The sequence below is a fragment of the Apodemus sylvaticus genome, chromosome 4 (assembly GCF_947179515.1).
Source record: "Apodemus sylvaticus chromosome 4, mApoSyl1.1, whole genome shotgun sequence".
Lineage (NCBI taxonomy): Eukaryota > Metazoa > Chordata > Mammalia > Rodentia > Muridae > Apodemus > Apodemus sylvaticus.
Window position 1 is genome coordinate 24,596,037 of NC_067475.1, and position 12,416 is coordinate 24,608,452.

Consider the following 12,416-nt stretch of genomic DNA (forward strand, 5'->3'; position numbering starts at 1 on the left):
TCTTCCATGAATGTGTGATAAAATCATTAAAGTCAACCACTTTAAAGCTAATGTGAACGGGTGAGGGCAACCAGAGGACTAAACTCATAAAACCATCCCAGCCCCAAAACAGTATGACTGCCACCTAGTGGCAAGATATCCTCAGCACAGGGGTCCTGCTTGAGTCTGTGTGGTAGACTGGGTGCGTCATCCAGGAACTAGGGCCACCGCTGGGTGGCGAGAGTAGTTCTATTTTCTGTAATGCCAGCTCAGATGCCAGGGTTATTGTAAGAAATACAATATCTATTGATCCGATTTCAAAGAAAGTCGTTCAAGGACCTTTAGTACATCCAAAAGCATATTGCTACGGTCTGACTTTGCCATTGACTTAATTTTAGCTCTGAAATTATTTTGTAATTTTAAAAACAGCGCTACAGTTGGGTTTTAAGCTGGAGTCAATAATCAATAGGAAAGAATAGAGGTCTAAGGCAATGAGTCAAACCCATCTTAAGCTTGGCAGAGTTGAGGCACGAGTAACTTTTCCATATTCCCAAGATTCCTGACCCAACCTCTCACTCAGCAAAACTGAAGCCATGTCTCCCACGATGCTCCCCAGAAGCTCTAAATCCCCTCCCATTCATTTCATTTTTTACTATTATTTTTATATTTTAATACAATCAGGTCATTTTCTCCCATCCTTTTCTTCCTTCCAATTCCTTTCAGGTGTACCTTCCTTTCTTTGTTTCTTTGTTTCTTTGTTTGTTTGTTTCTTTCTTTCTTTTTGAATTTGGTTTTTTCGAGACAGGGTTTCTCTGATAGCCCTGGCTGTCCTATATCTCACTCTGTAGACCCGGCTGGCCTCGAACTTAGAAATCCACCTGCCTCTGCCTCCCAGAGTGCTGGGATTACAGGTGTGCGCCACCACTGCCCAGCTTTTTTTTTTTTTTTTTTTAGGTTGCACCTTGCTTTCTTTCAAATTCATGGCCTCTTTAATTGTGTGCATGTCTGAGTGTGTGTGTGTGTGTGTGTGTGTGTGTGTTCTTAAATACAACTGCTAAGTCTGTATAATGTTACTTACATGTATATTTTCAGGGCTACACCAATAGGTTATCCGATACCCAAATAATCCTTGGGTATCAGAGACGCCACCGGTGTGCCCTTCCCTGGGGAAGACTGTTTCTTCTGCTCTCAGCATTCCTGCTTTGCCTGTATTCTTTGTCTAGGGTTGATGGCTCATAAGCAGAATATTAGTATATCTGTTGGTACCATCCTTGTTCAGGTCTAGTCTCGGCAGCCATGTCTGGTGAGACTTCATGCGGCAGCCTCTCCAACATCTCTAGGAGACGGTCGGTCTCACAGCAAACTTCCTGTTCCTCTGGCTCATCCGTCCTTCCCAGCCCCTCTCCGGCTGAGATCCCCGAGCCAGAGGTGCAGGGTTGTGCTGTAGATGTATCTATTGGGATGAAGCACCGAAGCTCTGCATTTTTGATGAGTTGTGGTTTTTTATAACAGTCCGTCTGTTGTGTGGTTTGAGCCTATGTGGTTTGGGGACTATACATACCTGTGAGTATCAGGAGAAATACTCAGAATGTAGTTAGGGCTTTTGCTGGTTTGTTAAAGCAGCAGTTGTAGGTTTCCCTTCCAAGATCCATGACTTCATCACCGCTGGGTACTGGGCTAGGTTTCCAGCACCGGGCATGGTTTCCCTCTTGTTGAATGGGCTCCCATTCATTTCAGAATTCCAACCAACCCCAGTGTTCAGACGCCTTGGCTGAGTTGTATCCTTACTCTTGCCACCAGTGGGAACTTTAAAGTTAATGCATTTTCTTGTCTACGTTTATATTGGTGCCTCTAGGAAGTCAAAAATCTCACAGATACCGCAGCTGACCAGTCGCCTTCCTCATTCTTGTCTCTGGCATCACTAACAGGTGCGTATCAACAAAGAAGGTCAAGTATCTGGATAAGGCCCACAGCATCCAAAGGCGCTTAACCCACCTGGTTTCATTATGTTGAGTCAGCGGCTGCTTTTGCTGCTTAAATACAGTCACTGGACAGTTGGAGGTTTCGTTTCAGCCCGTGCTTTCTCTGCTCAGAAATCAGAGCTGAGATGATTAAGCACAACCTTTCCACACAGATGGTGTCTCGCTTCATCAGCACCAACGGCACCTGTGGTGCGCTAACCCTCAAATGCAGATGTTAGCATATTTCAGGACACGGTGTCTTAAAGTGGTAAAGTCGGTGGTGTGGTGAAGGCTTGGCAGGAGAGAGCCCCGCGGTCCAAGCTGGAAAGCCGCGCCCTGTGGTCCAAGCTGGAAAGCCGTTCTGCGGTTCTAGGAGTCCAGGGAGCGTGGACAGCACGATTGCTGGACCGCCGGAGGAACACTGCTGTCCGGAGTCACGTGGGTCCGCGGTGATAGGAGGTTGCTAAATACAGTGGGCATCCACACAACGTGTGCGTTTTGCTCAGACGCAAAAAGGGCTTAGGCAAATCTGAGGGTTTGTTTTTTAAAAGGTCATGAAAAACAAACCCTCCCACAAATAATTTCTTCCTGTAGCCAATAAATGATGGGGGGAGGGAGAGAAAAGCTGGTTTCTTCTTAACATAGTAGCGAAGTGTTGTGACAGAGATACGTATGCAAGGCACATTCCACCAGTACGAAACTTTAACCACCAAGAAATTCACATAAGCTATTCAGTAAAGAGTAGGGCCAAAACAAACAAACAATCAAACCCAACAACAACATTCAAATCTGTAGGGTGAGATTTACAGAAAGAGGTAAAGCTTATGCTGGCTTTTGACAAATGAGAAAGAGTTGGCCACATGGTACAGGGGAACAACGACGTCCTAGGCGTGAGTGGCGCTGCTAGTTTGAGCCTATGTACTCTTACTAGATTACAATGATGCTGATGTAAACTCTAATCTACCCAGGAGAAGAGCAGAGATGATGATAACTCAAGATCTCTCACAAGTGACCTGCGCTATGTTAGAATGGAGCAAAGTTGGGAGACAGAATTCTTTACATATATCATCTGCTATTCTAGTAATGTGTTTGCATTCCTTATGCATATATACTACATGTTGAGCATGTTTATTTTACCCTTACATAATTTCCCATCTTCTTCCCCACCACTCCCCGCTCCTATTCGTCCTCTATGTTTCCTGCACAGTTTTTGGATTTGCTTTCATTTAAAATACATACACATGATTTATGTGACCACACAGAATCTAGAAACCACAGGTGAGGGAAGCTGCAGGCTCTGGGTAGTGCTGGCCCCGGACTGGGGTCGCATGGCTCAGGAAACAGAGCCAGTGGCACACACATGATGTCATCCTGAGTTCCAGAGACACAGAGCTAAAGGGTTTGGGTTTTGGGGTTTTGTTTTGTTTTTTTACTGTGCTTGGTCTTAGTCTGATTTTTTTTTGTTGTTGTTGTTTATATGCTGCTTTTGTTTGTATCACATTTGGAATGAAAAATGTTTAACTCCAAGCTATGATGTTCTGGAAGTGGGCACGTTTTCTCCTTTAGTTTTCCAAGAGCTCACAGCTAAGAGATTCCCATTGGTCTCAGAAAACACATTGGACTTCGGGCTTTTGAAAGTCTCCGAATAAAAACACCCATAAAGACAGAACATTGACCATATCAACTTGAAGCACATTCACTAAAGGAGGAGGGATCTGGTGGGATCTCTGCTTCCTCCTGCAGCAAGACCAAACACACACCACAGCACATTTGGAGACCTGGAATCCAGGCAGGCATGGAGACTGCTATCGCCCAAGGCTTGCTCAGCATAACACAGGCCAGATGAATTAGCAGAAGAAAAACGGACCTAAAGCAAGCAGAGTCGCTCCCAAGAGAAATGAGAACATAGCCCTCAGAGCAGTGGGGGGGGGGGGGGGCAGGGGGCGGGGCAGCAGTGAGCAGCGGCATGTGACCATCGGTTTGAAGATGTCTCACTAGAACCTTAAATGGTAGAGAAGACAAGAGCACTTTCTAGAGGTTTTTTTAAAAATATAATCACTGGTTACACTCATAAACATGTCATTTTGGGGATCTTAATCACCCTCCAAAAGTCCTGCCACCAAGAATTATCACAATGGTGGGTAGGTGTTCAGCATGTGAATCTGGGAGTCATGGGACACACTGGATCCATCACACCAATTCTAAAGGATATACTGCAAAGGTGAAATTCAAATATGATATATATTGTACTGACTGGTTTTGTGTGTCAACTTGATACAAGCTGGAGCTATCACAGAGAAAGGAGCCTCCCTTGAGGAAATGCCTCCATGAGATCCAGCTGTGGGGCATTTTCTCAATTAGAGTTCAATGGGGGAGGGCCCCTTGTGGGTGGTGCCATCCCTGGGCTGGTAGTCTTGGGTTCTATAAGAGCAAGCTGAGCAAGCCAGGGGAAGCAAGCCAGTAAGGAACACCCCTCCATGGCCTCTGCATCAGCTCCTGCTTCCTGACCTGCTTGAGTTCCAGTCCTGACTTCCTTTGGTGATGAACAGCAATGTGGAAGTGTAAGCTCAATAAACCCTTTCCTCCCCAACTTGCTTCTTGGTCATGATGTTTGTGCAGGAATAGAAACCCTGACTGAGACATATTCCCAAAAGAACGAAAGAAGAAGAAAAGGAAAAGAAGGGGGAAATTAGGAAAAATGGATCCCCCAGAATGTGCTAAAATGAGACTGGATGAAACAGGCAGTCCAACACTAAAGAAACGTGCAGGAAGGAGAATGTGATCTGCCCCACGGCTTGCCTTGTTTCCTCTGCCCTCCCTGCCCCCTGCTGCCGATGTACACTGTATACTCCTCCCTGCAAACCCTCTGTGTCAAAGAACTATAGCTGCCTGTGGGTGTATGCCCCGTTACATGCTATGTGCCTGTTCTCAGAGCTGCTCCTCCGCAGGACCGACTCTAGGCACCGAGGACTTTCTCACCGGAGAAAGCCACTGGGAAGCCGAAGAGAGGACGATTCCTAAAGAGATATTAGCAGCCCGAGTAGTGGAAGGTCTTCGTTCTAGGAACCTCTTTAGGATTCCAAGCGAAACAGCCGGCTGGAGAACCCGAGTTCATCTTGGGATGATGGAGGGGGAAGATGCAGAGAGAGCTCTTTATCCATCCACTGCACCGCCACACGTCCAGGCAGGTGGATTTTCCCCTTTGTGAGTCTAGACATCGCGGCACGCTGCGTAGCTCAGCGCGGCGTACACCCCGGGACAGTTGCTGTTCTTGAATTTTCTTCTGCCTTCTTCTTGCCCAGTCCTTTCCCTTGTCTGTTTTTACTTTTGTTTTTAAAGAGGGACTCACATAGCCTGGGCTGGCCTCAGATTCACCATGTAGATGAAGATAGCCTTGGACTTCTGATTTTTCTCCCTCTACCTCTGGAGCGCTGGGATTACAGGATCTTATGGGGTGCTGGGGTTGGAACCCAGGTCTTTGGGCGTGCTTCTGACAGCCTCAGCCCCCAAACCTTCTTCCATAAGAGAAACAACAAGTGTTCCCCCTATGGAAGCCTCCAGGGGATATTGGAAGGAAATTCTGAGCCACTACCAGAAACAAAGTAGGACCCAGTGGGACAGGTTGTTTACGTCTAATTTTTAAAACCAGTTCAAAAGATGTATCTGATGTTGAAGCTTCCTTGGGGTTCCTTGTGCCGCTATGTGAGGTGGATGTGTGCTGCACCCTCTTCCTCAAGACACAGGCAAACCGTGGCAGGGAGAAGCTACAGTTTGGTGTCCTACAAAGGGTTTGCCCTAATAGTACCATCCTGGGTGGGTGGTCCTTCTGTTTCCTTTGGCAAAATCTGACTTGATAATACACTGTGGTGCCTGGGGCGCTCTGCTGCTGGAGGGGTTAGCACACTTCCTGACTGACAGAACACCCCTGCCTATGCCTCTGGCCCCAGGGTGGCAGAGGCAGCAGTGGGAGGAGCAACCGAGTTTCACTTCCTTGCTAGCCAGAGACTCAGCCCCAGTGTCTCCAGTCTTACAGGAGCAGCGTGTCCAGCCGCAGCAGATCCCATCTCTGTCTTCACACAGCACCTGGCGGGGAGTCAGCCATCAGAAGCAAAGTGAACGAATGGGCAGAGCAGAACTTCTAGGAGGGAACATGAGTACCCGGGATCCCTCAGAGCTGTGGGGCAGAGCAGATGGAGGCACAGACCTGCTCCAGGATTTGGGGTAAGAGCGCTTTTTCAATGAGTAGACTTTCGCGCTCCTAGGAAAAACTCAGTCTCTTCCCTCTACCACCGGATGGTCTTCTACCTGGCCGGTTGAATTGATTTGTAGGAGCTTCCTTCTGGGGTGGGGGTGTGCTGATTCATTGTAAAAGTGTAAGATATTTTTCTAAACGTGAGAACAGTTACATTGAGAGAACGCGACGAAACTCAACTGTTGGGCATCCTTTAGCAGCTGGGGCAGAAGTGGAAGGTGTGCGTACAATCGTCTGCTTCTTCGACACTGCCCCAGCTTATCATTAACGTGAGGTGCAAGAGCTCTGAGTGCGCCTCTCGGCAGTGAAGTGAGCCACTGGTTCCACAAACAGAAAGACTATACCGCTGTGAGTAAGAGGGATTTTTTTTTTTCAAAAGAAAAAGAATGAGGAAGTTTGTACGGCAATCTTGTTTCTATGGTGCCTCCTCGTCACACAGCAGAGCGTGCTCTTTCACAGATGAGTCTCTCTGGGTAAAGGCAGCATAGCCTTCAGATACAAGATAACAACTGCAGGGTCTCAGATAGGCAGACTTAGGTTAGGTGATGTCATCAGAGTTCATGGGAAGGGACCCTGATGACACTGCTCATCCCGATTCTTAGTAAAGTAAAAAGGGCTCCTCAGACAAGAAAGTGGGTCCCGTCGGAGACAGAGCCTGGCACCCACACACCTGTGTTTCCCAAGAGAGAGGATGCTGGACCTGTTGCCTGCCTAAGTATCTGGTGTTCCTCATCAGCCAATGACATAAGACATACTGTCACCTCGCTAGGATGAAAGGGAGCACGGAAGGGGTTTAAAGCCCTTCTTATTATCAGTCACATCAGTGAGATAACAAAGCTGAGACGACACCTTCCAGCGTCTCCAGCCTCCTCTAAGGAAGGGTTGAAACTCTGTTTAAGCTGCAGAGATTGTGTCGTTTTGTATTGTGCTACTGTAAAACTTCTCTTGGCACTGTGTTGGCACAGCAAGGAGAGAGGCTTGCGGCTAAACCTGGCTAAGCCTGACAACCTGAGATCAATCCCTGGAAGCCACTCCACAGAGTTGTCTTCTGACCTCCACATAGATGACATCACACACACACACACACACACACACACACACACACACATGCCATGTTCACACGTCATAATAATCAATTAATAAAAATTCTAAAAACAGCTCTCAATAATTCTCTATATTTAGATTTAAAGCTAAGGTCTCTTTAAATTTAGATTTAAAGCCAAGGACCTGCCCTGTCATTTGGTATTGACAGCTAGGATTTTCAATAAAGGAAACTCCTTATGAGGTCATCCGAGCTCCAGAAGCTCTCCACGCTTCTCTTCAAATAAAAAACAGGAAGGAGAAGAAAGATCTGGACAATATTCAACTCTGTCTCTTTAATTAAACAAATCCCGAGAGCGAGATCTATGCTTGGGAACGGTCAGCACAGGCAGAGGACACCTATGAAGCTGACCGTGTGTCTGGGGACAGGAAGAAGCCAGTGCAGGTGAACCGCAGGCTTCCCTTCCAGGGCAAAGAGCAGGCACCTGGTGCTAAGCCTAGGGGCCCTTATTAATATTACAGAATAAATGGTGCATTTGAATCCAGATTTCTCTATTTCAGAAGACCTAGAAATTTTCTTGAGTGTCAGAGCTTGGTCTCAAGAACAATGCAAAAGTTCAGTTGCTGAAGAAACTGCTCTAGAGTGTGGGACTCAAGCATCTCTATGTGCTAGACAGACTAAAGGAACGTTCTATTTGCTTATTTTTATTCTTGTGTTTATACTTGACACGGGGTCTGATATAGCTCAGCCTCCAACTCAAGGTAACTGAGGATGACTTGTTTTTTTGGATGTTCCTGGCTACACCTCCCAGGGGCTGGGATTAGAGGTATTTAGCACCACACCCCATTCTGCAAGTACTCAGGCAAGTACTCTACACACTGAACTACTTCCTAGACATCTGTTCTGTTTTAATTCTTGGTGCCAGGCCATGCATAGCAGAGAGAGAGAGAAAGAGAGAGAGAGAGAGAGAGAGAGAGAGAGAGAGAGAGAGAGAGAGAGAGAGAGAGAGAAATGTCTCTGGGATAACATTTGTTCTCTTCGTCTACATGCCTCTAAAGCAAGACTGGAATTAAGAATCGAGGTATAAAATGTATATTTTCTGAAGTGTTAGGTGCAGTTTTATCATTTAATTTAGGGTGTGCCCCTAAACTTTAAAATCACTAATAAGTTCTGGCATTCTGTTTAGTCTGTGAGAGGTTGGGAGGGGGGGGCTGTGGCCAATCACGTCATTGAGATGCATTTTACATAGTATAAAATTTACCCATTTCAACTTTGAGAGTACAACTGTCACTGTAGTCAATGTTAGCATATTTTCACCTCTCCTGAAAACCAGGAAGGAGCACAGTTCACTTAAACGAAATCAGTGGTCTGCTTGCGGGGGCCTGAGAAAGCCTTGGTTTCTAGAACTCGTTCATTTCTCAACATTGTCCTCACTGAGCTATTCGCTCTACCGAGGAACGGACAAATTTCAAACTGCTGAGGACTTAAACCTCCCCACTCTGCAAAACTGAATATTTAAGCGCCGACAGAAGCCAGCCTTGCCCTTGGCACACCAGCAACAACGGGCTTTCCTTAGGAGATAGTTAAGGAATGTTGGCCAGGACCTGTTGCCTCTGGCTGAATTCCTAATATAAATGAAACTTGTTCTTTGAACCTTTAATCTACTTTGGTGAGGCATGATCTGTTCCAAGCCTCCAGAATAATCCAGTTTTTTCAAAGATCCATAAAAATTCTGTTTATTTTATTTAGTTAGTTAATGGATAAAGTCTAGGTCTAGTGACTTGAATTTTAAAATGATTTTAATGGGTTATTCCAGTTATTAGATATTTCTTTCTTTCTTTCTTTCTTTCTTTTTTTTTTTTTTTTTTTGTCGTCATTGGTTTGCTTTGTACTGTGCTAGGGATGAAACCAGGAGCCTTGCATATTTTATTCAAGAGATAAATTTAGTGGAGGCATACACACAGAGAAAGGAGTAGGGGATTAATCTTGGTTCTTCGGGCTCTGGAATATGTAAACGCTGTGAGCCAGACCCAGACTGCAGTACACCCATCCCTGGCCCTCCCAGAACACGCAGGACTTTGGCAGAACACTGACTGCAAAGTCTTTAAAGGAGGCTTGGACCCAGCCAAGCCATTCAGTTCCTTTGGAGTACCAGTCCAAAAGCATTCATTTTCCTCTTCAGTGCATCAGGGAGGCCCAAAGGAGAAGGGAAAACAAAGCCCTGCTTGTTGTGGAGGTATAAGGGCTAACAGGGCAGACCCAGGGAGCAGGGCAGGGGAGGCTCAGCTCTGAGAACAGCCAGGTCTACTCCTCTGCTTTCCAAAGCAAGATGTGGAGTGGGTCAGACTCTGGGAGGCTCGGCACTCCGGCCATCCTGAAATAGCTTCTCGCGCCCAACACCCAACCAAGGCAAAAGGCCCCAGACCCAGGAGAACTCGCAGGGTAGGAGGTGACGAGTGGGTCTTACATCCAGCTTTCCAGGTTCTACTTGATAAGGGATTATTATTCAACCACCGACATGCCTACACAGAGAGCGCGTGACAGAGGGACAGCTAGGCCACACTTCAGGTTCACCAGGGCAAGCAGACAAGGGGCAAAGGGGTGGCGATTCCTGAGGTTCACTACAGTTCAAAAGCAGGTTTGAGGAGAAACCCCAGTGGAGTTTCCAAGCTTTTAACTGATAAGCAAGCAGATCCAGCTCTCTGGGGAAGGTGGTACAGGGAGGACCACAGTTACCATGACAACTTCTGCTGATTTAGATGAAAGAGTGTGGAGATTAAGAAGGATGTCGGTTAAGCCTTCCCTCCGGAACCTTGCCTGGAAAGTCAAAACCGGAAATGCCCCTTTTATTGATCCTACTTATAAGAAGAGGAGAGGCCTCACAGCTGTGTTCTTTTCTAAGAGTCCCTGGAATTTGAGCTGCCAGCAGTGCCCCATGCCCTCTCCTCACTGATTTATTCCACACACATCTTCCTAGCCTCAGGCAAAGTACATTTGAGTTAGCCTCAGATGGAGGAGCTGGATGGTTCCAGCCTGAACCTAATGCAATGGCCATTCCTTTCCACAGAAACTGTAAGCAAAAGCACAGATCTGATTCTTTCCCAGCAAATGTTGGTACACACAGATGCGCTCCCTTCGAGGACTGGCCTTTTCGTGAGGGAGACTCAGTTTGGAAGATCCGCTAAGCAGTTTGCAAAGCTGAAATCGCAGGTTATGATAGAACCGTTAGAACTAGATGGCCCACTGCACGGAGCAGAGGGAGAGCTCCTTGGTTGCCTTTTAATTTTAATAATGAGAGTTTGCCTGTCCTTATTTGATTTGCAGAACAGGCGGCACATGTGAGTAACCCCGGCACTTGGGGATGCTGAGGCAGGAGGATTTGGGAATTCGAGGCCAGCCTGAGCTACATACTGAGGTTCTGTCTTTGAGAAAGAAGGAAGGAGGGAGGGAGGATGGGAGGGAGGGAGGGAAGGAAGGAAGGAGGGAGGGAGGGAAGGAAGGAAGATAGAGCTTTTGTTGTTCCTTGCATGTAAAAGTAAATCAGAGATTGGTGAGAAAAAAAAACCAAACCAAACTAGATCAAAACCAACAACAAAAGGTCATCTTTGTAGTAAAGGTAATGGTGACAGTTGATTTTGGCTTCACAACCTTAGTGTGTCACAATTTCCCGTGTGTGCTTCTGTTGCACTAAACAAACATTAGAGAAGATACACACAAATGACCATTAGTTATGGCCAATGACATGTGAGTTTTATCTACAATTGTCACACACAGGCATGTACGCATGCGGGTACTGGTGTGTGTGTGTGTGTGTGTGTGTGTACTTGCGTGCACGCGCATGTGCACGCACACACATTTTCTCCTGTTTCAATCTGTTTAACCAGTCTTAGCTCTCAGTCCACACAAAATAAGCGGTTGGTGCAGGAAGTACCTAATGATAAATGCAATGCATCCCTATTACGCGACAGCCACTTTGTACACAGTGGCTCTGGCCTCCAAAGACACACTCCAGCTTTCCATGTAAGCACCTGAGGAATGTGGCTGGCCCAAGTTCCCCACCCTGTCTGGGCCCACTGCGCATGCTTGGCCCACAAGCCAGGTCGCTTCCCTCTGCGACCCTGCTGTGCACCAACCCCAGGCCATCTGCACATATGCTGCATTTGGCTATCACGGCAGCGTTAGGCATTCATTTCGTAGGGCAGGCAGTGACTTGGAAGCGCCAAGTGCACTGAGCACGTCACAGTCTTCCTACACGGCGGATCTGAGAAACACCCGTGGATTGGCCAACAGCGCATGGACTCCCACTGTGCATTGCTGCTTTCCCACCCCCACCTCACCCTGCTCCCACCAATTAAACAATAATGGCGACTACTCAGCCGCGCAGGCTTGCCACTCACGAGCCTGTCTTTCCCCCTTTACCTGTGGGAACTCCTTTAATTCACACAGTGCTGTTGTTACCCAGGCCATGAACACTTAATGGATGAGAGAGAGGAACCAATCAATCTCTTGCAGTGTGCCAGGTTTACGGAGCCCACAAGGCTTCACCACAAAGGCAACTTCCTGATTTTACTCAGACTTCTCCCTTTTTATTTAAACTGCTACACTCTTTGGTGCACATGTAAACTGGGGGGTAGGGGGGGAGGAGGGAGAAAATTCTATGACCTCTACAAATCAACACACCCTATTATTAAAAAAAAAATGTCACGTCAGTCTTTGACGACTAGGTGGGCCGCATGGACAGGCTAGTATCCCAATGTGCCAGAACCTTAATGAATTCTGTGCATTTTCAATTCTGGACTAGAAAAACGAAACAAAATAAACAATTTTTAAAAACCAAGTAACAACAATAAAAACAGGTTAACAACACTATCAAGTCAAAAATGTCCACAGGGATGTGACGACGGCACATAGCTTGACGAGGCTCACTCTTCTGCAGACCACTCTGAAATCTTGACTTCTAAAAATGGAGGGCGGCTTGTTCTGTGGCTGTGCGGTGCAGTGCAGTGAACTGACGGGGCTGTTTTGGCTCAAGTGAGTTTCCTCTTCAGGTGTGTTCTTCTCCCCACCCCCCCCCCTTGGGTGATCTCCTTCATTTGCATATTGGAAATCTGCCCTCACATTGGGAGTAGCTGCTTCGCTGCATTCTTTGCTCTTCCACTCATTCATCAATCCATCTATGGAG

The 12,416-nt window shown here is 46.8% G+C and overlaps 1 protein-coding gene across 1 annotated transcript in view; it reads left to right on the forward strand.

Annotated features, from left to right (window-relative positions):
* The first annotated feature begins 5,924 nt into the window (after positions 1-5,924).
* Dapp1 (dual adaptor of phosphotyrosine and 3-phosphoinositides 1) overlaps positions 5,925-12,416 on the forward strand; it is a 51,528-nt gene continuing 45,036 nt past the window's right edge. The window contains exon 1 of the mRNA XM_052179157.1: positions 5,925-6,161. Coding sequence (XP_052035117.1) covers positions 6,061-6,161 — 101 coding nt within the window. The 5' untranslated portion in view covers positions 5,925-6,060. The remainder of the gene's footprint in view (positions 6,162-12,416) is intronic.